The sequence below is a fragment of the Ranitomeya imitator genome, chromosome 3, assembly GCF_032444005.1.
Source record: "Ranitomeya imitator isolate aRanImi1 chromosome 3, aRanImi1.pri, whole genome shotgun sequence".
Lineage (NCBI taxonomy): Eukaryota > Metazoa > Chordata > Amphibia > Anura > Dendrobatidae > Ranitomeya > Ranitomeya imitator.
In genome coordinates, this window is record NC_091284.1 from 268,528,044 (window position 1) to 268,549,004 (window position 20,961).

The window sequence follows — 20,961 nt, forward strand, 5'->3', positions numbered from 1 at the left end:
CAGGAGTACGGTAAGAAGCACAGAGTACTTAGCTCAATGTTGTCCCAGTTCAAAGAATGCTCAGTGGCCAGATAACGAACCATATCTGGGGTCAATCCCCTCTCTGGTGTGATACTGTATCACACCAGAGAGGGGATTAACCCCAGACATCATTTGTCTACCTCCGCATGTGAAGATAATAGAGCATAAAGCCCCCGTCACACACAGCGAGATCGCTAGCGAGATCGCTGCTGAGTCACAAGTTTTGTGACGCAACAGCGATCTCAGTAACGATCTCGCTATGTGTGACACGTAGCAGCGACCAGGCCCCTGCTGTGAGATCGCTGGTCATGTCGGAATGGCCTGGGCCATTTTTTGATCGTTGAGGTCCCGCTGGGTAGCACACATCGCTGTGTTTGACACCTTACCAACGACCTCGCTGACAGGACGTCCCATTGAATCATCATGAAATAGCATCGTTCTACAGGTCGCCGCATCGCTGCTGCGTCGTTGGTGAGATCTCACTGTGTGACATCTCACCAGCGACCACATAGCGACGCTTGAGCGATCCCTGACAGGTCGTATCGTTGTCGGAATCGCTCAAGCGTCGCTATGTGTGACGGGGCCTTAAGGATAGATTATTAGTAGTTAGAGTGAATTTACATTAGTGCATATAGACCTAGAGAAGGAACCTACATCGATTTGTCATGCCATTTATTCAAGACATATAGATATCTTCTTACATTTCATATTCTCTCTATCCCACATAATGAACATCTTATCACGTCCCTGCCAAAAATTAGGGCCATATAGGGTTAGCAGGGTGAGCCGCGTTGAGCGGGGGCGCCATTGCGCAGGTTTTTAAGATGCCAACCTCCGCTGGTAGATAGGGATACTCAGACCAGTACAGGGACAGGCACCTCCCTATGGTGTTCATTTCTATATTTTGTCTGGTGCTGGTGTTGTGCTTTCTTCATATTTGCCTTTTATTTTTTGGTATTATTGTTGATATGTTATAATAAAGATTTACATTTTATCTAAAGTGTAAGAATATACGATGAGTTCCTTAACTTTTTACATCCTAAATTATGCTTTCACATCTTATAGTTAGTTCTAAGGATGAATGTTAATTTTATACCTTTATGTCAGTGATTCTCAACTACCCCAAATGCCATTTTCTGCCTCCAAGAAGCAAGAAGTTTGGTGTAGGTGGCTGATATAATTCTGATCCCTTGTAATAAGTTTGCTCACATATGTTTACTGCTTTGGAAAGCTTCTTTGAACAAGCTGAGATAGGTTTGCCTTCCGTATAAAGTTCATGTTACCCCTTTATTCTAGGAAACCCTAGCTGAAAAACACTGATATGAACAAAGCATTTTCTTGACTGCCTAATTAAAATTTATGGACAACTTTTTTATTTCACTTTACATTATGGATCCATGCCACCTACTTCATATTGTGTATCTTTTATTGCGGATGCTGTCAATATTAAAGCATTAAGAAAATCAAAATATGCTAATAAATCAAATAATATTACAGTATTATAGAATTGTCTTGGTTCCTAGAATATGTAAAAATTCTATTTTGATTACGTAATCTGGCTATTTATTTTTAGAACATTTTTAAATCTGAAGTTTACTTTGTTGCCTTGATGGCCACATTGATGTTGGATAAAAATAAATTTTTAAACACAAAAACCTATACAATTTAAAGCCATAACATCTAAAACAAATTATATTGAGATTAAAAATTTCCTCTGTTTCAGCAGCTATTGTAGAAACAGGTTACCCAGCTTAGCACCAGAGATCCTTTTGATGCCCTGTGACTCCCTTGGTTCGCCTTATTCTACCTTACTGGCCTGACCAATGTGATCTCAACCTCTGCCTTTAAACCTCTACCAATAATTCATTTACCCATATCTGATGAACACCAAATACCTTTTTAGGTGGCACTTCCTCAGATCATGTTTTATCTACCTAATGTGAACTGTGTGTTGAATGACACAGCCTTATTACCATGTATTATGTTTTTATTTATTAGATTTTGTATTATTTTCGCCAACAGTACATACCAACAAAACCTCTTGTGTGGGTTTCTTTTGTTGTCCATGATAATCGCTAAGTGTTTTGCTTTATAAAACATCAATAAAATTATTTGAATAATTGAAGATAGAAAATCAGATATGGAAAGATTCATTTTTTATGTCCATTTTATAGTTACACGTATACAGAATGTGTTATAGATTGTAGAAAGAACCTATCGTCAAAAATGTGAGTGTTTGCCAGCTGGATATTTTTTTTAAGGGGCTCAGAGTGGCTTAAGTCAAATAAACAATACTGACTCTCACCAATCCCCTGCTACACCCATTCTGACACTTATCCTGGGATTTCTTGCCTGTCGAGACAGAGTGAAAATGTAGAGACCTGAGAAAACTACAGCTGAAGCAGCAGGGAATCTGTGAGGATGGGTATTGTCTTTTTTATGGCTTTCTTTTTTTAACCAATCTGAGCCACTTGTAAATATAAATATAAATATATATATATATATATATATATACATATATATATATATATATATATATATATATATATATTCTTGCCTTTAGGAGAAAAAATAGTTGCCTTTAGTTTAGATGCTACAAAAAATGGATGCAGGTGCAATTCCAACCCTGATTATGTCACACAGTTCTGTTAGAGCAAAATCTGTTCAGCTTGGGTACAGGATGCTAAGATATGGAGTTCCTCAAGGAATGATTTCTATATGTTCCTTTAGGTTCTAGTTCTTACTCATTCTTGCTTCTTAGCTCTTCTAGTTTTTTAGTGAGGAAACTCCACTTAAACGGTGTCTCCTCTACATGCTGGGCTTCATTGCGTTCTTCTGGAGGCTCTGCCAGTACTCCTCTTGCATCGGAGCGTTGAACAGTATTCTGTTGCCACCTGCTAGTGAATACATTCCAGAGTGCGGAGGAACTTTTCTGTGGATGGTTATCTGAAGTGCATGAAGCTGGCGTCCTGCAGAAAAGCAGTAAACCTTGTCAGTGGTCCCAACTAGTACCAACAGTGATTTACCTTAATCAGCGCCACACAAGTTTATATTTACTCTTCAGTTGTAATCTCCGGTTCTTGTTCAACTCTCCCATCTGTTCCATGTTCTTCTTCTTTAGTGAACAAAGAAGTTACAGTTTTCCAACCAAATGTTCCTTGAACCTGGAAACAATATGTACAGTACTGAAATATTCATCAATATATAATATATAGACGTCACAAAATATACTAAACATCAATACCAACATTTCTGATAAAACATTAAAATAACTCCTTATCTCTCTACTAAATGTACAGTTTTTCACAGATAACAAAAAAATTGTCCATAAATTTTAATTGGAGACTGAAATTAAAAACAGAGTAAGAATTAACACTTCCTCATTCTGAGCTGTAAATGTGTAATATGTAAATGGTTATTCTAGTAAGAAAGATCACATTTCAGCTTTAAATGCAGTCATTGGATAACACCTTAAAGTTATAGTCTACTGCGCTATTCAGACATGTCAAGGCCCCCATACAAGTTAGACTAATGTTGGCCAAAGCCACCGTTACTAGTTGACTTGGCTGACAGTCTATATATGATGCCTCTCATTCTATCGTCTGACAGTCTGATGTGTATGGTGCCCTCCCAACTCTCTTAGCAGATACACGCATGGTAGAAAATTTCAGAGCAAGGGTCCCCAACCTGTAGCTCGAGACACAAACATGGCTCGTGGGCCTGTGATGTGTGACTAATGGCTGTCTGCCAGCTTGGTGCATTAGCACCAGGAATAGCAACTAGCTATTAACAGTAGATCTCTAGATGGGTCTTTTGTGTATAGCCCTGCACAGAAGAACAGATCTGAATGGGGGTAGGATAGAAAACCCTGGAGCTTGGCATACTGCCTTGGTGTGATTTCAGTGGAAAAGCTTTAGCTGTCATTATACTGGTTGTAAGGGGTTCTGAATGTGGCTTTTAAGGTCAGAAAGGCTGGGGACATCTATCCTTGCAGGTAAGCTTGCCCTTGAAGAATCTGCCAGTGGCTCTGTCATAGAGAACACAGGAGCATTTGCCCAAACTGAAAATCTAAGGTGTATTAGGGTTCGTTAGAAGTTTACAACAATATGTGTGAATTTAAGTATACACTGATTACCTAAAATAGGGAGCAGCAATATCTATTAAGCTGTTCCTGCAGATTTCAATCACAGGAAATCGACTCTACATTCTAAACAAAAGGTCATTCAGACTAAAGGTACTTTTCATACAATTTTGTGCCATATGAAATCTCTGAGTAGGGCCTACTGTTATGACCTGGTGGTCAGGACAATAATGGACCTGGTGGTTAAGAGCACACGGAATGACCTGATAGTTACTGATAATAAAGGACGAGCTCTGGGACATGGGAACTCTGCTGACCGCAATCCCTAATCCTATCAAACACACTAGAAATAGCCGTGGATTGCGCCTAACGCTCCCTATGCAACTCGGCACAGCCTAAGAAACTAGCTAGCCCTGAAGATAGAAAAATAAAGCCTACCTTGCCTCAGAGAAATTCCCCAAAGGAAAAGGCAGCCCCCCACATATAATGACTGTGAGTAAGATGAAAATACAAACACAGAGATGAAATAGATTTAGCAAAGTGAGGCCCGACTTACTGAACAGACCGAGGATAGGAAAGGTTACTTTGTGATCAGCACAAAAACCTACAAAAAGACCACGCAGAGGGCGCAAAAAGACCCTCCGCACCGACTCACGGTGCGGAGGCGCTCCCTCTGCGTCCCAGAGCTTCCAGCAAGCAAGACAACAATAAAAATTGCAAGCTGGACAGAAAAAAAGCAAACCAAAGAAATACAAGCTGAAACTTAGCTTCTGCAGGGAAGACAGGTCACAAGAACGATCCAGGAGTGAAGTAAACCAATACTGGAACATTGACAGGTGGCATGGAGCAAAGAACTAAGTGGAGTTAAATAGAGCAGTAGCTAACGAATTAACCTCGTCACCTGTGGAAGGAAACTCAGAAACACCCACCAGAGGAAGTCCATGGACAGAACCAGCCGAAGTACCATTCATGACCACCGGAGGGAGCCCGACAACAGAATTCACAACAGCCTACTGCTTAAGTCACAGAATAAAGGACTATAGCCCATTTATTTTTAACCTCTTCCATACTCGGGCACTTTTCTTTTGCCCCTTTTATGTTTACCTCCTCTTCTTCCAAGTGTGATTATGTTTGCCTTTCATCAAAAAGTCTAAATGAGTTTCATGATTGGAAGAAGACACAAATTTCATTGAGTACAACTTATTCCCTAAAATGATGATTCATAATAAGGCCAAAAACCCATGAGGCAGATCCTAACTGCCCCATATTAGCGGAAAAATGATTTTCCTGCTCCACATCCAGTAATCAGGCTAATTCCCTAGATCAGCATCCCATCAGAGAATCTTGTACCATAACTATAATATTATCTCTTTCAAGTAATGCATCCAGACCCTCCTTGAACTTTTTTAGTGAATCAACCATTACACCATGTGTCAGAGAGTTCCATAGTCTCATTGCTTATACGGTAAAGAATCACCATATATGATTATGATTAAAGTGGTTGTCCGGTCTAGAATGACAAGTCTGCAGCCTCATTGACAAGTGTATTGAGCAAATCCTCGCCCACTGGCTGTGAATTTGCATCTTACTTACTTGACTGCCGTTCCACACACAGACAACAGCAAATCCTCGCAGTACACGCTGGAAGGTTTCACAAGTCTGCATCACACACAGAGTGACTGGACTGTACACTTGTCATTCTAGACTGGACAACCCCTTTAAACTTTTTTAATGTTAGACATAGAAGATCAACCTTTGTCATCGATGTTAACCTAAAAAAGATAATTAGAAATATCTTGGCCCAAGTGTATGACCTTACATTTATCTACATTAAATTTCAACTTTATAACTCAAATAATGTCCACAAATAATGTACTCGTAACTTAACCCCTTTACCCCCAAGGGTGGTTTGCACATTAATGACCAGGCCAATTTTTACAATTCTGACCACTGTCCATTTATGAGGTTATAACTCTGGAACGCTTCAACGGATCCCAGTGATTCTGACATTGTTTTCTCATGACATATTGTACTCCATAATAGTGGTAAAATTACTTTGATATTACCTGCGTTTATTTGTGAAAAAAATGGAAATTTGGCGACAATTGTGAAAATTTCGCAATTTTCCAAATTTTAATTTTTATCCAATTAAATCACAGAGATATGTCACACAAAATACTTAATAAGTAAAATTTCCCACATGTCTACTTTACATCAGCACAATTTTGGAACCAAAATTTTTTTTTGTTAGGGAGTTATAAGGGTTAAAAGTTGACCAACAATTTCTCATTTTTACAATACCATTTTTTTAGGGACCACATCTCATTTGTAGTCATTTTGAGAGGTCTATATAATAAAAAATAACCAAGTGTGACACCATTCTAAAAACTGCACCCCTCAAGGTGCTCAAAACCACATTCAAGAAGTTTATTAACCCTTCAGGTGTTTCACAGGAATTTTTGGAATGTTTAAATAAAAATGAACATTTAACTTTTTTTCACAAAAAATTTACTTCAGCTCCAATTTGTTTTATTTTACCAAGGGTAACAGGAGAAAATGGACACCAAAAGTTGTTGTCCAATTTGTCCTGAGTACGCTGATACCCCATATGTGGGGGTAAACCATTGTTTGGGCGCATGAGAGAGCTCGGAAGGGAAGGAGCGCCGTTTGACTTTTCAATGCAAAATTGACAGGAATTGAGATGGGACACCATGTTGCGTTTGGAGAGCCACTGATGTGCCTAAACATTGAAACCCCCCACAAGTGACACCATTTTGGAAAGTAGACCCCCTAAGGAACTTATCTAGAGGTGTGGTGAGCACTTTGACCCACCAAGTTCTTCACAGAAGTTTATAATGCAGAACCGTAAAAATAAAAAATCATATTTTTTCACAAAAATTATTTTTTCGCCCCCAATTTTTTATTTTCCCAAGGGTAAGAGAAGAAATTGGACCACAAAAGTTGTTGTACAATTTGTCCTGAGTACGCTGATACCCCATATGTGGGGGTAAACCACTGTTTGGGTGCATGGGAGAGCTCGGTAGGGAAGGAGCGCCGTTTGACTTTTCAATGCAAAATTGACAGGAATTGAGATGGGATGCCATATTGCATTTGGAGAGCCACTGATGTGCCTAAACATTGAAACCCCCCACAAGTGACACCATTTTGGAAAGTAGACCCCTAAGGAACTTATCTAGAGGTGTGGTGAGCACTTTGACCCACCAAGGGCTTCACAGAATTTTATAATGCAGAGCCATAAAAATAAAACAAACATTTTTTTCCCACAAAAATTATTTTTTAGCCCCTAGTTATTTTTCCAAGGGTAACAGGAGAAATAGGACCCTAAATGTTGTTGTCCAATTTGTCCTCAGTACGCGGATATCTGATATGTGGGGGGATCCACCGTTTGAGCGCATGGCAGAGCTCGGAAGGGAAGGAGCATCATTTGGAATGCAGACTTAGATGGATTGGTCTGCAGGCGTCACATTGCGTTTGCAGAGCTCCTAATGTACCTAAACAGTAGAAACCCCCCACAAGTGGCCCCATATTGGAAACTAGACCCACCAAGGAACCTATCTAGATGTGTTGTGAGAACTTTGAACCCCCAAGTGTTTCACTACAGTTTATAACGCAGAGCCGTGAAAATAAAAAAATAAAAAATTCCCCCCAAAATTATTTTTTTAGCCCCCAGTTTTGTATTTTCCCAAGGCTAACAGGATAAATTGGACCCCAAAAGTTGTCCAATTTGTCCTGAGTACGCTGATACCCCATATGTGGAAGGGAACCACCGTTTGGGCGCGTGGGAGTGCTCGGAAGGGAAGGAGCACCATTTGGAATGCAGACTTAGATGGAATGGTCTGCAGGCGTCACATTGCGTTTGCAGAGCCCCTAATGTACCTAAACAGTAGAAACCCCCCACAAGTGACCCCATATTGAAAACTAGACCCCGAAGGAACTTATCTAGATGTGTTGTGAGAACTTTGAACCCCCAAATGTTTCACTACAGTTTATAATGCAGAGCCGTGAAAATAAAAAATATATATTTTTTCCCCCCAAAATTATTTTTTTGCCCGCAGTTTTGTATTTTCCCAGGGGTAACAGGAGAAACTGGACCCCAAAAGTTGTTGTCCAATTTGTCCTGAGTACGCTTATGCCCCATATGTTGGGGTAAACCCCTGTTTGGGCACACGGGAGAGCTCAGAAGGGAAGGAGCACTGATTTACTTTTTCAACGCAGAATTGGCTGGAATTGAGATCGGACACCATGTCGCGTTTGGAGAGCCCCTGATGTGCCTAAACATTGAAACCCCAACAAGTGACACCATTTTGGAAAGTAGACCCCCTAAGGAACTTATCTAGAGGTGTGGTGAGCACTTTGACCCACCAAGTGCTTCACAGAAGTTTATAATGCAGAACCGTAAAAATAAAAAATCATATTTTTTCACAAAAATTATTTTTTCGCCCCCAATTTTTTATTTTCCCAAGGGTAAGAGAAGAAATTGGACCACAAAAGTTGTTGTACAATTTGTCCTGAGTACGCTGATACCCCATATGTGGGGGTAAACCACTGTTTGGGTGCATGGGAGAGGTCGGTAGGGAAGGAGCGCCGTTTGACTTTTCAATGCAACCCTAGCCCTAACCCTACTGAGAAAATGGAAATAAATGCATTTTTTTTATTTTTTTATTTTTTCCTAACTAAGGGGGTGATGAAAGGGGGTTTGATTTACTTTTATAGCGGGTTATTTAGCGGATTTTTATGATTGGCAGCCGTCACACACTGAAAGACGCTTTTTATTGCAAAAAATATTTTTTGTGTTACCACATTTTGAGACCTATAATTTTTCCATATTTGAGTCCACAGAGTCATGTGAGGTCTTGTTTTTTGCGGGACGAGTTGACGTTTTTATTGGTAACATTTTCAGGCACGTGACTTTTTTATCGCTTTTTATTCCGATTTTTGTGAGGCAGAATGACCAAAAACCAGCTATTCATGAATTTCTTTTGGGGGAGGCATTTATACCGTTCCGCGTTTGGTAAAATTGATAAAGCAGTTTTATTCTTCGGGTCAGTACAATTACAGCGATACCTCATTTATATCATTTTTTATGTTTTGGCGCTTTTATACGATAAAAACTATTTTATAGAAAAAATAATTATTTTTGCATCGCTTTATTCTGAAGACTATAACTTTTTTATTTTTTCGCTAATGGTGCTGTATGGCGGCTCGTTATTTGCAGGACAAGATGACGTTTTCAGCGGTACCATGGTTATTTATATCCGTCTTTTTGATCGCGTGTTATTCCACTTTTTATTTGGCGGTATGAGAAAAAAGCGTTATTTTTTGCCCCCTTTTTTCTTTTTTTCGGTGTTCACTGAAGGGGTTAACTAGTGATATCGTTTTATAGGTGGGGTCGTTACGGACGCGGCGATACGAAATATGTGTACTTTTATTGTTTTTTTTTATTATTTAGATAAAGAAATGTATTTATAGGAACATTTTTTTGGGGGGGAGGGGGATTTTTTTTACATTTTTTTACACATGTGAATATTATTTTTTTTTACACTATAACATTGCCACATTGGGGGTGGGGCATCATGGTATAGTGTAAGATCGCTGATCTGACACTTTGCTGTGCACTGTGTCAGATCAGCGATCTGACGTGCACTTTTCCTATGCTTCCCGGCGCCTGCTCTGAGCAGGCGCAGTGAAGCCACCTCCTTGCAAGGACCCGGATGCCGCGGCCATCTTGGATCCGGGCCTGCAAGGAGGAGGTAAGAGACTCTCACAGCAACGCGATCACATCGCGTTGCTCCAGAGTTTCAGGGAAGCCCGCAGGGAGCCCCCTCCCTGCTCGATGCTTCCCTATACCGCCGGCACACCGCGATCATGTTTGATCGCGGTGTACCGGGGGTAATGTGCCGGGGGCGGTCCATGACCGCTCCTGGCACTTAGTGCCGGATGTCAGCTGCTATGATGTACTATCCCATCGAGGGTCAGATAGGCCCAGGTCACCTCGATGGGATAGTACGTCATAGGTCGTCAGAAAGGGGTTAAAGTTGGGGTTTAGTACTTCAAGGAATACATACTTCACACAAAATTTACCGCTAAGGCTGGTTTAACACTTGCGTTTTGATCTGCAGCGTTTGTACCGCATATAAACGCATGCGTTTTTTTTCTATGTTTAACATTAAAAGCGTTTTTTTGTGTACGCGTTTGGCCGCGTTTAACGACACATGCGTTTTTTTGCTGCATGCGTCCTGCCTCGGAAATGCAACATGTAGTAATTTTCAGAGGCTTTTTTTGGCGCATGGAAATGCATGCGTTCGTTTGCGTTTGATTTGCATCAAAAAATACATTGGTGTCTATGGAAACGCATGCGTTTTTGAACGCATGCGTTTCAATTAAGATAACCATGTCTAGACACTGATAAGCCATCCCCTACCATCAGGGTGATAAAAGGGAGGATGGGGACAGTTTCAGGACACTTCTCACCAGACTCTCAAGAAGACAAGACACTGGCAAGCTGCATTTTGGAGGACAAGACACAGATCAATGTGAGTATATCCTAGCCAATGCCTTTATTTTCTATTTTTTGGCTCTACATGTCCTAATTTCTTCCATTTATTTCTTTCTACATGCATCAGAATGTCTTCTGCGGAGTCTTCATCTGATGAGGAATATCAGCCACGTCAGTCGGAAGTGGACCATGTCAGTGAGGTGAGTATTTGCCTCTTCAGCTTGATAAGTATTCACTGTCACATCGACACATGTAACAATTTGATTTTTCCTTTTTTTTAGAGCACTTCTACTGAGGCACAGACCAGGCAGGAGCAGCGGAGTCAAGCTCCGGTGGGAAGACGGCAGCGGGTACGTATACAAGGCTGACTGTCCTCATTGTAATATTCTTGAATCTTACTTTCTTTACACTCATATTTATTTAATTTTTTCTTCTGGAATCCTTTTGTATGTTGACTTTCGTATTCATGCCATTTATCATCATCTGTTCTCTTTCTTTTCCTTATGTAATTGAGCAAACTTTAATGACGTTCTTTAATTTTTAGGTTTCACAACGGGACGATGACCTGATCGACAACGACCTCCTAATAACACTGGTCCAGGAGCGAGTTCCGTTGTGGGACAGCCGGGATCCACTGCATTCGATGAACAGCACGCTCCGCCGTTTATGGAATGAGGTGGCCCAAGCGTTGTGGGATGGCTGGGACAACGCCCCGCCACGGGTCCGTAGTGCATTTGTTAAGTATGGCACTGCAGTGTGAAGCAGCAGAGACCTTGGCCGTGCTCTCCGGAGTTTCTCTCATCACACACAGTTGTCTGTGCACGGCAAAAAGTCCATTTCCTGACCATAATGTTTTTTGTTTTTTTTTAACAGTGGACACGTTAACAGTAAAAACACGTTGGCGTTCGATGAAGGACCGCTTCAACAAGGACGTGCGCCAAGAGAGTCGTGCTGCCAGTGGTTCAAGAGCAAGGATCAGACTGTACAAGTATCATCGCGTGCTGTCATTTTTAAGACCGGTCCTTGTCCAGAGAACGTAAGTTTTTGTCATATGCTTTCGGTTGTATTGTATTGACATAATCTGTATTTTTTAATTCCACAGGATTTAGCGTCTGGTTATTTTTTGGTATTAATTTTCTGTTTTCTTTTTTCACAGCACACACAGCACGACTGTCGGCCCAGGTTCTGGAGCGGTCCTTCATCCGGTAGCCACGTACCCGTCCCAGCCATCCAGCAGCGCAGCAGCAGGTGGGCCTTCCACACTAACTGGAGACCAGGGAGCTGGCCCATCAGGTCTTCCTCTTTTGCAGTCCTCTTCCACTGCACCATTTTTTTGGGGCACATCCCGGCAGCGACAGAGGGCTTCGGACAGGTCACTCATGCCCGAGTTTTTGCACTTGAGCTCGGTTTTACATGAAGCAATCAAGGCTTTAGGTGACCGAATGGATGTTTCTCATAACCTCTTGAATGCCCGTATCCAGGAGGTCACCAAAAGCCTTGATCAAGTGAAAGCCGACCTCCAAAGGCCAGCTCATCATTTTTTTAACCACATTGAGCAGGACATGTCTGAACACCTTACCCCTGATCTCCAGCTCAGTGTGATGCAGGCCTGCAATGCTGCTTTTGTGCAGGCTATGCAGCAGAGTCGTTATTTACAGCAGACAGTGGCGGCATATCCAACTGTGCAGTCACTGTCACGATTAACCTCAATGCCGACCTCTGCTGCATACCACTGCACGGCCACCTCAATTCCTTCCACAGGCAGACTCCACTACAGCGCCAACACCATGACGAGTGCAGTTGGACATCCCACCGCCACCACCGTGACAACCGCTGCTCCGGCTTGGACCTCCTCCACTGACACCACGATGCATCAGGACCCTGGCGTGGCTTTTCGGACCGGCCCCACCACGATGCCACAGGACCCTGCCATGGCTTTCAGGACCGCGCCCCACCACGATGCAGCAGGACCCTGACGTGGCTTTTCAGACTGGCCCCACCACGATACCGCAGGACCCTGCCATGGCTTTCAGGACCGCCCCCACCACGATGCAGCAGGACCCTGGCATGCCTTTACGGACCGGCCCCACCACGATGCAGCAGGACCCTGGCAGAGCTTTATGTACCCCCCCACCACGACGCAGCAGGACCCTGGCATGGCCGTTCACTCGACAAGCGCTATGGACTTTGAGACAGTGCAGCCGGACCCTGACGGGTCACCCGCCACCACGCTACAACATATGAGCCCACCAAGACGTCCCCCTACCAGGCAAAACAAAAAAAAACTCAGAAAAAAAAAACACTCTTAGTATTCCTCCCCCTTCACCTACCGATGTGTCTGTATTGTCAGTTTTGTCTCACCCTTCCAGTGCGTCTCAAGCCTCTCATGTGTCAAGCCCCATCCCCGAACTTCCAGACCCTTCTAGTTTCATTGCACCTTCTCCTGCCACCTCTGCGTCGTCCACAGTTAGCCAGGCCTCATTTCTTCACACCCCCCGTTTACATCACTATACCCCAAGCCGACGCAGTAAAAAATACATTTTTTCAGTTGTTTGTTAACAAAATAAAAAAAGTTTGATTTGCCACAATTATGTTTGGTTTATTGTGTCTATCGCCGCCGGCAACACACACCGTGCACCAAGAAACGTCGCCACACACTTACTTTTTGGGCCACATCATATCTCCAGTAGTTAAAGATAAAAAGACTGCAGCTTTGTGTGTCTTTAGTATACAGATATGAGGTGGGCCAAAAAATATAACATGTATCTCCATATTCTCTTTTTGTCTATGCCTAGTGTGGCAGTCTGAAGAGAAAATGGTGGAAATACAGTGCAGTCCTCTACTGAACAGGTCAGGTGTCAAAAAACTCATTAGTTATGACACCTGACCTGTTGAGTAGATAACTGACTTGTGCATAATCTATTACACACAAATTGAGGGCACAATGGTTGTCACACGCTACATATCTATGCTCACCTGCCCATGTGTCAGAAATAGTGAATTCATGAGCCTGTATATGTTTATCATGAATTCATTATTTCTGATGAGTATAGATAGTGTGACAGTGATTGTCTCTTCAGTTTGTGTCCAATGGATACATGAGAAGACAATCATGACGCAATGACGTCAACAAGCTTACCAATAAAGCAACATGGCTGCCATTATTAGCAGTACGTGGCCAGTGTGTTATAACAGTATTTGTAAACCAAAACAAGGAGTGGAAAAATTATAGGTAAATTATGATAACATAATAACTAGCACCTCTGCTTGTATCGCCCACTCCTGGTTTTGGATTACAAAAAATGATATTAAATACCGATCAAATACTGCCAGGTTTTGTACAACCTTGGTTTAGAGAGGAAAAAGATAGGAGACACGGTCAACACAACCAACACTAAAGTTTATTAATGTGAAATATTATTTTCATTGTAGAAAATTACTGGTACAGATAAAGATACAACAGGACATTTACACAACATTGTCCTGCCATGACACCCGTCCAATATCTGAATCAAAAAAGGTAGCAAATTGGTCCCGCATGAGACCAACGGCTGCAGTTGACCGCAGAGGGTGATGCTGGAAATCGGGCAGTGGGTGTGCAACTGGTTCATCCAGTTCAATGTTGCGTCGCTCCTTAGTAATTATGTAATTGTGGAGAACCACACAGGCTTTGACCACCTCGTCAACTGTTTCCACTTTTAGATTTATGGCTGATGCAAGAATGCGCCATTTAGCTACCAGAATGCCAAAAGTACACTCTACTGTTCTTCGGGCCCTGGTCAGTCTGTAGTTGAAGATCCTTCTAGTGTGGTCCAAGTCCCGACTGGAATAGGGCTTCAGTAGGTTTTCACACATCTGGAAGGCCTCATCCCCAACCATAACAAATGGCAGCGGTGGACCTTGAGTGTTGGGGAGAGGCTGTGGAGGGGGAAAATTGAAATTGTTGCCATACACACGCTGGCCCATATCCGAGCTCTTGAAAGTCTGGGAATCGTTGCCACGGACACAGTCCGCATCAGCTATTGCCATGAGCACTACAGAAAAATATTTTTTATAGTTGAAAAACTCTGATCCGGTTCTGGCAGCTTTGATAATGCAGATGTGCTTTCCATCCACCACTCCTAAACAGTTGGGGAAATCACACACATTCCAGAATTTTTCTGCAATTTCACGCCTCATGTCCGCGGTGGGTAGGGGTATAAACTCATCACGGAGTACATTCCACAAAGCCCGACAGGTGTCCACAACTATTCCGGACAGGGTGGATATTCCAAGCCGGTATTGGAAGTGGAGGGATGATAAACTCTCCCCTGTGGCAAGAAATCTAGAAGAAAAACATAAACAAAAGAAACAACATTACAATCTATTCTTTTTATGGTGTGGTTACAAAAAAAAAAAAAAAAAGAGGAAAATACACAAAAAATACATGTCAGAATAACCTAAATTTGGACTGTCATTGGTTTAGATGTTGAACGTACCTTAATGTCACCAGCAGACGTTCCTCGGGTGGAATCGCTCTACGGAGCTGGGTGTCCTGTCGCCGTATGGCTCCTTGGACACGAGACAGCAAATCCCGGAACGATTCTTGCGACATTCTCGTGTACTCCTGGAATTTCTCCGGGTTGGCATTCAGCTCAGCATAGAGCGTGTGATAGGCTCCACGGCTATCACGCACTTCAATAATGGGGTGCCTCCAAAAACGCCTACGTTGTCTCCTTCTCCATCTTTCGCGATTTCGGTCTTGCTCCCAAGCAAAAGCACAGGCAAGAAACATCTTGAAGCTGAAATCCAGGTTGAAATAAAAGCTCTCCATGCGAAGATCCATTATGACACAGGATACAATAGCAAGCTGTTAAAATTTCAGTAGCCCTAGGTTCTATATATAGAGATCCCATCATATACGCCCTCTCTAGTCCCATTGATGTTGTCTGGTTATCTTGATTTTTTTCTTGTGAAATTTCTCTTCTTGCGCACCAAAAACGCAAACGCAGGAAAAAACGTTAACGCATGTGTCTAAAAAACGCTGCGTTTGTGCGCGTTTACATGCGTTTTTTCCTGCACTTGCAGATGCGTTTAAAACGCTGCAGATCAAAACGCAAGTGTGAAACCAGCCTAAGATATAACCATTTGTAAAAAAAAAAGAAGTACACTAATAAAGGATAAAACATAAAAATGTTATTGATAATGATATTAACCCCTTCGCGCCATGCACCGTACTAGTACTGCGCTGCCGGCACTGCATTTGTGCCAGCAGCAGTACTAGTACGGCGCACCGATCACCGCGGTCTCGCGCTGAGCGCCGCGGTGATCGGGTGCGGGTGTCAGCTGTATATGACAGCTGACACCCCGCAGCAATGCCCACGATCGGCACTATCACCGATCGCGGGCATTTAACCCCTCTGATGCCGCTGTCAGTGGTGACAGCGGCATAGAGGGGGATCGCGCAGGGACGGGGGCTCCCTGCGCTCTCCCACCGGAGCAACGCAATGAGATCGCGTTGCTCCGGTGACCCGGAAGGAGTCCCAGAATCCAAGATGGCCGCCGGACTCCTTCCGGGTCATGAAGTGACCTGGCTAGCCGGCGCCTGCTGAGAGCAGGCGCTGGAGAGCCAGCTAAACTGCATGTCAGATCGTTGATCTGACAGTGTGCTATGCACAGTGTCAGATCAACGATCTGATCTAATACAGAGATGTCCCACCCTGGGACAATGTTAGAAAGTAAAAAAAAAAAAAATAGAATGTGTAAAAAAAAAAAAAAACATTTCCCAATAAATCCATTTATGTATGTAAATTAAAAAAAACAATAAATGTACACATATTTGGTATCGCCGCGTCCGTAACGACCCGCTCTATAAAACTATCCCACTAGTTAACCCCTTCAGTGAACACCGCAAAAAAAAAAAAAAAAAAACAAGGCAAAAAACATTGCTTTATTATCATACAGGCGAACAAAAAGTGGAATAACACGCGATCAAAACGACGGATATAAATAACCATGGTACCGCTGAAAACGTCATCTTGTCCCGCAAAAAAAAGCCGCCATACAGCATCATCAGCAGAAAAATAAAAAAGTTATAGCTCTCAGAATAATGCGATGCAAAAACAATTATTTTTTTATATAAAATAGTTTTAATTGTGTAAAAGTGCCAAAACATAAAAAAAATTACATAAATGAGGTATCGCTGTAATCGTACTGACCTGAAGAATAAAACTGCTTTATCATTTTACCACACGTGGAACGGTATAAACGCCCCCCTAAAAGAAATTCAGGAATTGCTGGTTTTTGTTCATTCCGCCTCCCAAAAATCGGAATAAAAAGCGATCAAAAAATGTCATCTGCCCGAAAATGTTACCAATAAAAATGTCAACTCGTCCCGCAAAAAACAAGATCTCAAATGACTCTGTGGGCCAAAATATGGATAAATTATAGCTCTCAAAATGTGGTGATGCAAAAACTATTTTTTGCAATAAAAAGCGTCTTTTAGTGTGTGACAGCTGCCAATCATAAAAATCCGCCAAAAAACGCTATAAAAGTAAATCAAACCCCCCTTCATCACCCCCTTAGTTAGGGAAAAATAATAAAATGTAAAAAAATGTATTTATTTCCATTTTCCCATTAGGGCTAGGGTTAGGGCTAGGGTTAGGGCTAGGGTTAGGGCTAGGGTTAGGGCTAGGGTTAGGGCTAGGGTTAGGGTTGGGGTTAGGGTTAGGGGTGTGTTTGGATTAGGGTTTCAGTTATAATTGGGGGTTTCCACTGTTTAGGCACATCAGGGGCTCTCCAAACGTGACATGGCGTCCGATCTCAATTCCAGCCAATTCTGCTTTGAAAAAGTAAAACAGTGCTACTTCCCTTCCGAGTTCTCCTGTGTGCCCAAACAGTGGTTCCCCCCAACATATGGGGTATCAGCGTTCTCAGGACAAGTTGGACAACAACTTTTGGGGTCTAATTTGTCCTGTTACCCTTGGGAAAATAAAAACGTGGGGGCTAAAATATCATTTTCGTGGAAAAAAATATTTTTTATTTTCACGGCTCTGCGTTATAAACTGTAGTGAAACACTTGTTGGTTCAAAGCTCTCACAACACATCTAGATAAGTTCCTTGGGGGGTCTAGTTTCCAATATGGGGTCACTTGTGGGGGGTTTCTACTGTTTAGGTACATCAGGGGCTCTGCAAATGCAACATGACGCCTGCAGACCAATCCATCTAATTCTGCATTTCAAATGGCGCTCCTTCCCTTCCGAGCTCTGACGTGCACCCAAACAGTGGTTCCCCCCAACATATGGGGCATTAGCGTTCTCAGGACAAGTTGGACAACAACTTTTGGGGTCCAATTTGTCCTGTTACCCTTGGGAAAATAAAAACATAGGGGATAAAATATCATTTTCGTGGAAAAAAAAATATTTTTTATTTTCACGGCTCTGCGTTATAAACTGTAGTGAAACACTTGTTGGTTCAAAGCTCTCACAACACATCTAGATAAGTTCCTTGGGGGGTCTAGTTTCCAATATGGGGTCACTTGTGGGGGGTTTCTGTTTAGGTACATCAGGGGCTCTGCAAATGCAACATGACACCTGCAGTCCATTCCATCTAAGTCTGCATTTCACATGGCGCTCCTTCCCTTCCGAGCTCTGCCGTGCACCCAAACAGTGGTTCCCCCCAACATATGGGGTATCAGCATTCTCAGGACAAGTTGCACAACAACTTTTGGGGTCCAATTTGTCCTGTTACCCTTGGGAAAATAAAAACATAGGGGATAAAATATCATTTTCGTGGAAAAAAAAATATTTTTTATTTTCACGGCTCTGCGTTATAAACTGTAGTGAAACACTTGTTGGCTCAAAGCTCTCACAACACATCTAGATAAGTTCCTTGGGGGGTCTAGTTTCCAATATGGGGTCACTTGTGGGGGGTTTCTACTGTTTAGGTACATCAGGGACTCTGCAAATGCAACATGACACCTGCAGTCCATTCCATCTAAGTCTGCATTTCAAACGGTGCTCCTTCCCTTCCGAGCTCTGCCAAGCACTCAAACGGTGGTTCCCCCCCACATGTGGGGTATCAGCGTACTCAGGTCAAATTGGACAATAACATTTGTGGTCCAATTTCTCCTGTTACCCTTGGGAAAAAAAAATTGCGGGCTAAAACATCATTTTGTGGAAAGAAAAAATTTTTTTTTAATTTTCACAATGCTACATTCTAAACTTTAGTGAAACAATTGGGGGTTAAAAGTGCTCACCACACATCTAGATAAGTTCCTTAGGGGGTCTTCTTTCCTAAATGGGGTCACTTGTGGGGGGTTTCCACTGTTAAGGCACGTCAGGGGCTCTCCAAATGCGACATGGCGTCCGATCTCAATTCCTGCCAATTTTGCATTGAAAAGTCAAATGGCACTCCATCCCTTCCGAGCTCTGCCATGCGCTCAAACAGTGGTTTATCCCCATATATGAAGTATCGGCGTACTCAGGACAAATTGCACAATAACTTTTGGGGTCCAATTTATCCTGTTACCCTTGGGAAAATAAAAAATTTGGGGCAAAAAGATCATTTTTTGTGAAAATTAATATAATTTTTTTTTTTACGGCTCTACATTATAAACTTCTGTGAAGCACTTGGAGGTTCAAAGTGCTCACCACACATCTAGATTAGTTCCTTAGGGGGTCTACTTTCCAAAATGGTGTCACTTGTGGGAGTTTCCACTGTTTAGGCACATCAGGGGCTCTCCAATCGTGACATGGGCTCCGATCTCAATTCCAGCAAATCTTGCATTGAAACGTCAAATGGCACTCCTTCCCTTCCGAGCTCTGCCATGTGCCCAAACAGTGGTTTACCCCCACATATGGGGTATCGGCGTACTCAGGACAAATTGTACAATGACTTTTTTGGTCCAATTTCTCCTGTTACCCTTGGTAAAATGAAACAAATTGGACCTGAATTAAAAATTTTGTGAAAAAAAAGTTAAATGTTCAATTTTTTTAAACATTCAAAAAATTCCTGTGAAGCACCTGAAGGGTTAATAAACTTTTTGAATGTGGTTTTGAGTACCTTGAGGGGTGCAGTTTTTAGAATGGTGTCACTTTTGGGCATTTTCTGTCATATAGACCCCTCAAAGTCACTTCAAGTGTGAGGTGGTCCGTAAAAAAATGGTTTTGCAAATTTTGTTGCAAAAATGAGAAATCGCTGGTCAACTTTTAACCCTTATAACGTCCTAACAAAAAAAAATTATGTTTCCAAAATTGTGCTGATGTAAAGCAGACATGTGGGAAATGTTGTTTATTAACTATATTATGTGATATAACTCTCTAATTTAAGGGCATAAAAACTAAGAGTTTGAAAATTGCTAAATTTTCATAATTTCCAACAAATTTTTGTTTTTTTCACAAATAAATACAAGTCATATCGAAGAAGTTTTACCACTATCATGAAGTACAATATGTCACGAGAAAACAATGTCAGAATCACCATGATCCGTTGAAGCGTTTCAGAGTTATGACCTCATAAAGTGACAGTGGTCAGAATTGTAAAAATTGGCCCTGTCACTTAGGTGAAAACAGGCTTTGGGTGAAGGGGTTAAAAAATGTATTTTTTGTAAAAGAGGGATTATATTCACTACATCTCAAAGGGATCCCACATACAGTGACGTCAAAATTCCAGAAATCATTACAAAATCATTACAAAATTATTAGATTACCAACATATCTCCAGGCCACAAAACCATGCCTGACTGGAAAGATTTCTGGATAAAGTAAATAGGGCCCTAAATTAATGCCAAAAAATGAACAAATAAAGCAAAAAAAAGTCACTGTGTGAAATGCAAACACGAAAAATCACCAAATATACCACATTTGATAATCAAAAATAGTCAGTTACCAATGGTTACTTTATAAGTGGAGCGCCCCCATGGGGCCGTGGGGTACTCCGTACCAGGTCCTTCGGTTTACAGGGGGATGTCACGGTGGCTGACCTGGTCTGTGGCCCTGAGAAGTCCGTGTAAAAGGGGAAAGGTCTTTAAGGGGAATGTTCGTAATGCCACCTGTGGTATTCGGTCAGAGTGACCGACGCTGCTTTAAGGGGTCCGCTGGGGTGATGTTATGGCAGCTAGATGGTATACCTTCCCACAGGTGAAGTATGTCCCCAGGGCTTCCCGGTGTGTAGATGGTGGATGGTGAGAGGCGCAGAGAAGAACGAGGACACAGGGTTGCAGTCTCTCTACCTTTACTGAAGACTTCAGCATCCACAGTCCAGGGCACCAGATCAGAGGGCAGGCAGAGTCCGGCTGGTTTGGAGGCAAGCCCAGAGTTCCCTTGTCCAGGTGAAAATCAGTAGCGTTCCCTTGCGCTGCAGT

General features: G+C 42.3%; 2 protein-coding genes across 2 annotated transcripts in view; one reads left to right on the forward strand and one right to left on the reverse strand.

Moving 5' to 3' along the window:
- Positions 1–2,000: 2,000 nt before the first annotated feature.
- The window catches only part of C3H1orf232 (chromosome 3 C1orf232 homolog), a 47,740-nt gene continuing 28,779 nt past the window's right edge, over positions 2,001–20,961 (reverse strand). The window contains exons 3-4 of the mRNA XM_069756460.1: positions 3,079–3,185; positions 2,001–2,990 (exon numbers count right to left, since the gene is read on the reverse strand). Coding sequence (XP_069612561.1) covers positions 2,762–2,990; positions 3,079–3,185 — 336 coding nt within the window. The 3' untranslated portion in view covers positions 2,001–2,761. The remainder of the gene's footprint in view (positions 2,991–3,078; positions 3,186–20,961) is intronic.
- LOC138672046 (uncharacterized) lies at positions 10,073–13,319 on the forward strand. Its single transcript, XM_069760123.1, has 2 exons — positions 10,073–11,655; positions 11,776–13,319. Exons 1-2 carry the CDS (start codon positions 11,291–11,293, stop codon positions 12,593–12,595), a joined length of 1,185 nt encoding a protein of 394 aa, XP_069616224.1. The 5' UTR covers positions 10,073–11,290; the 3' UTR covers positions 12,596–13,319.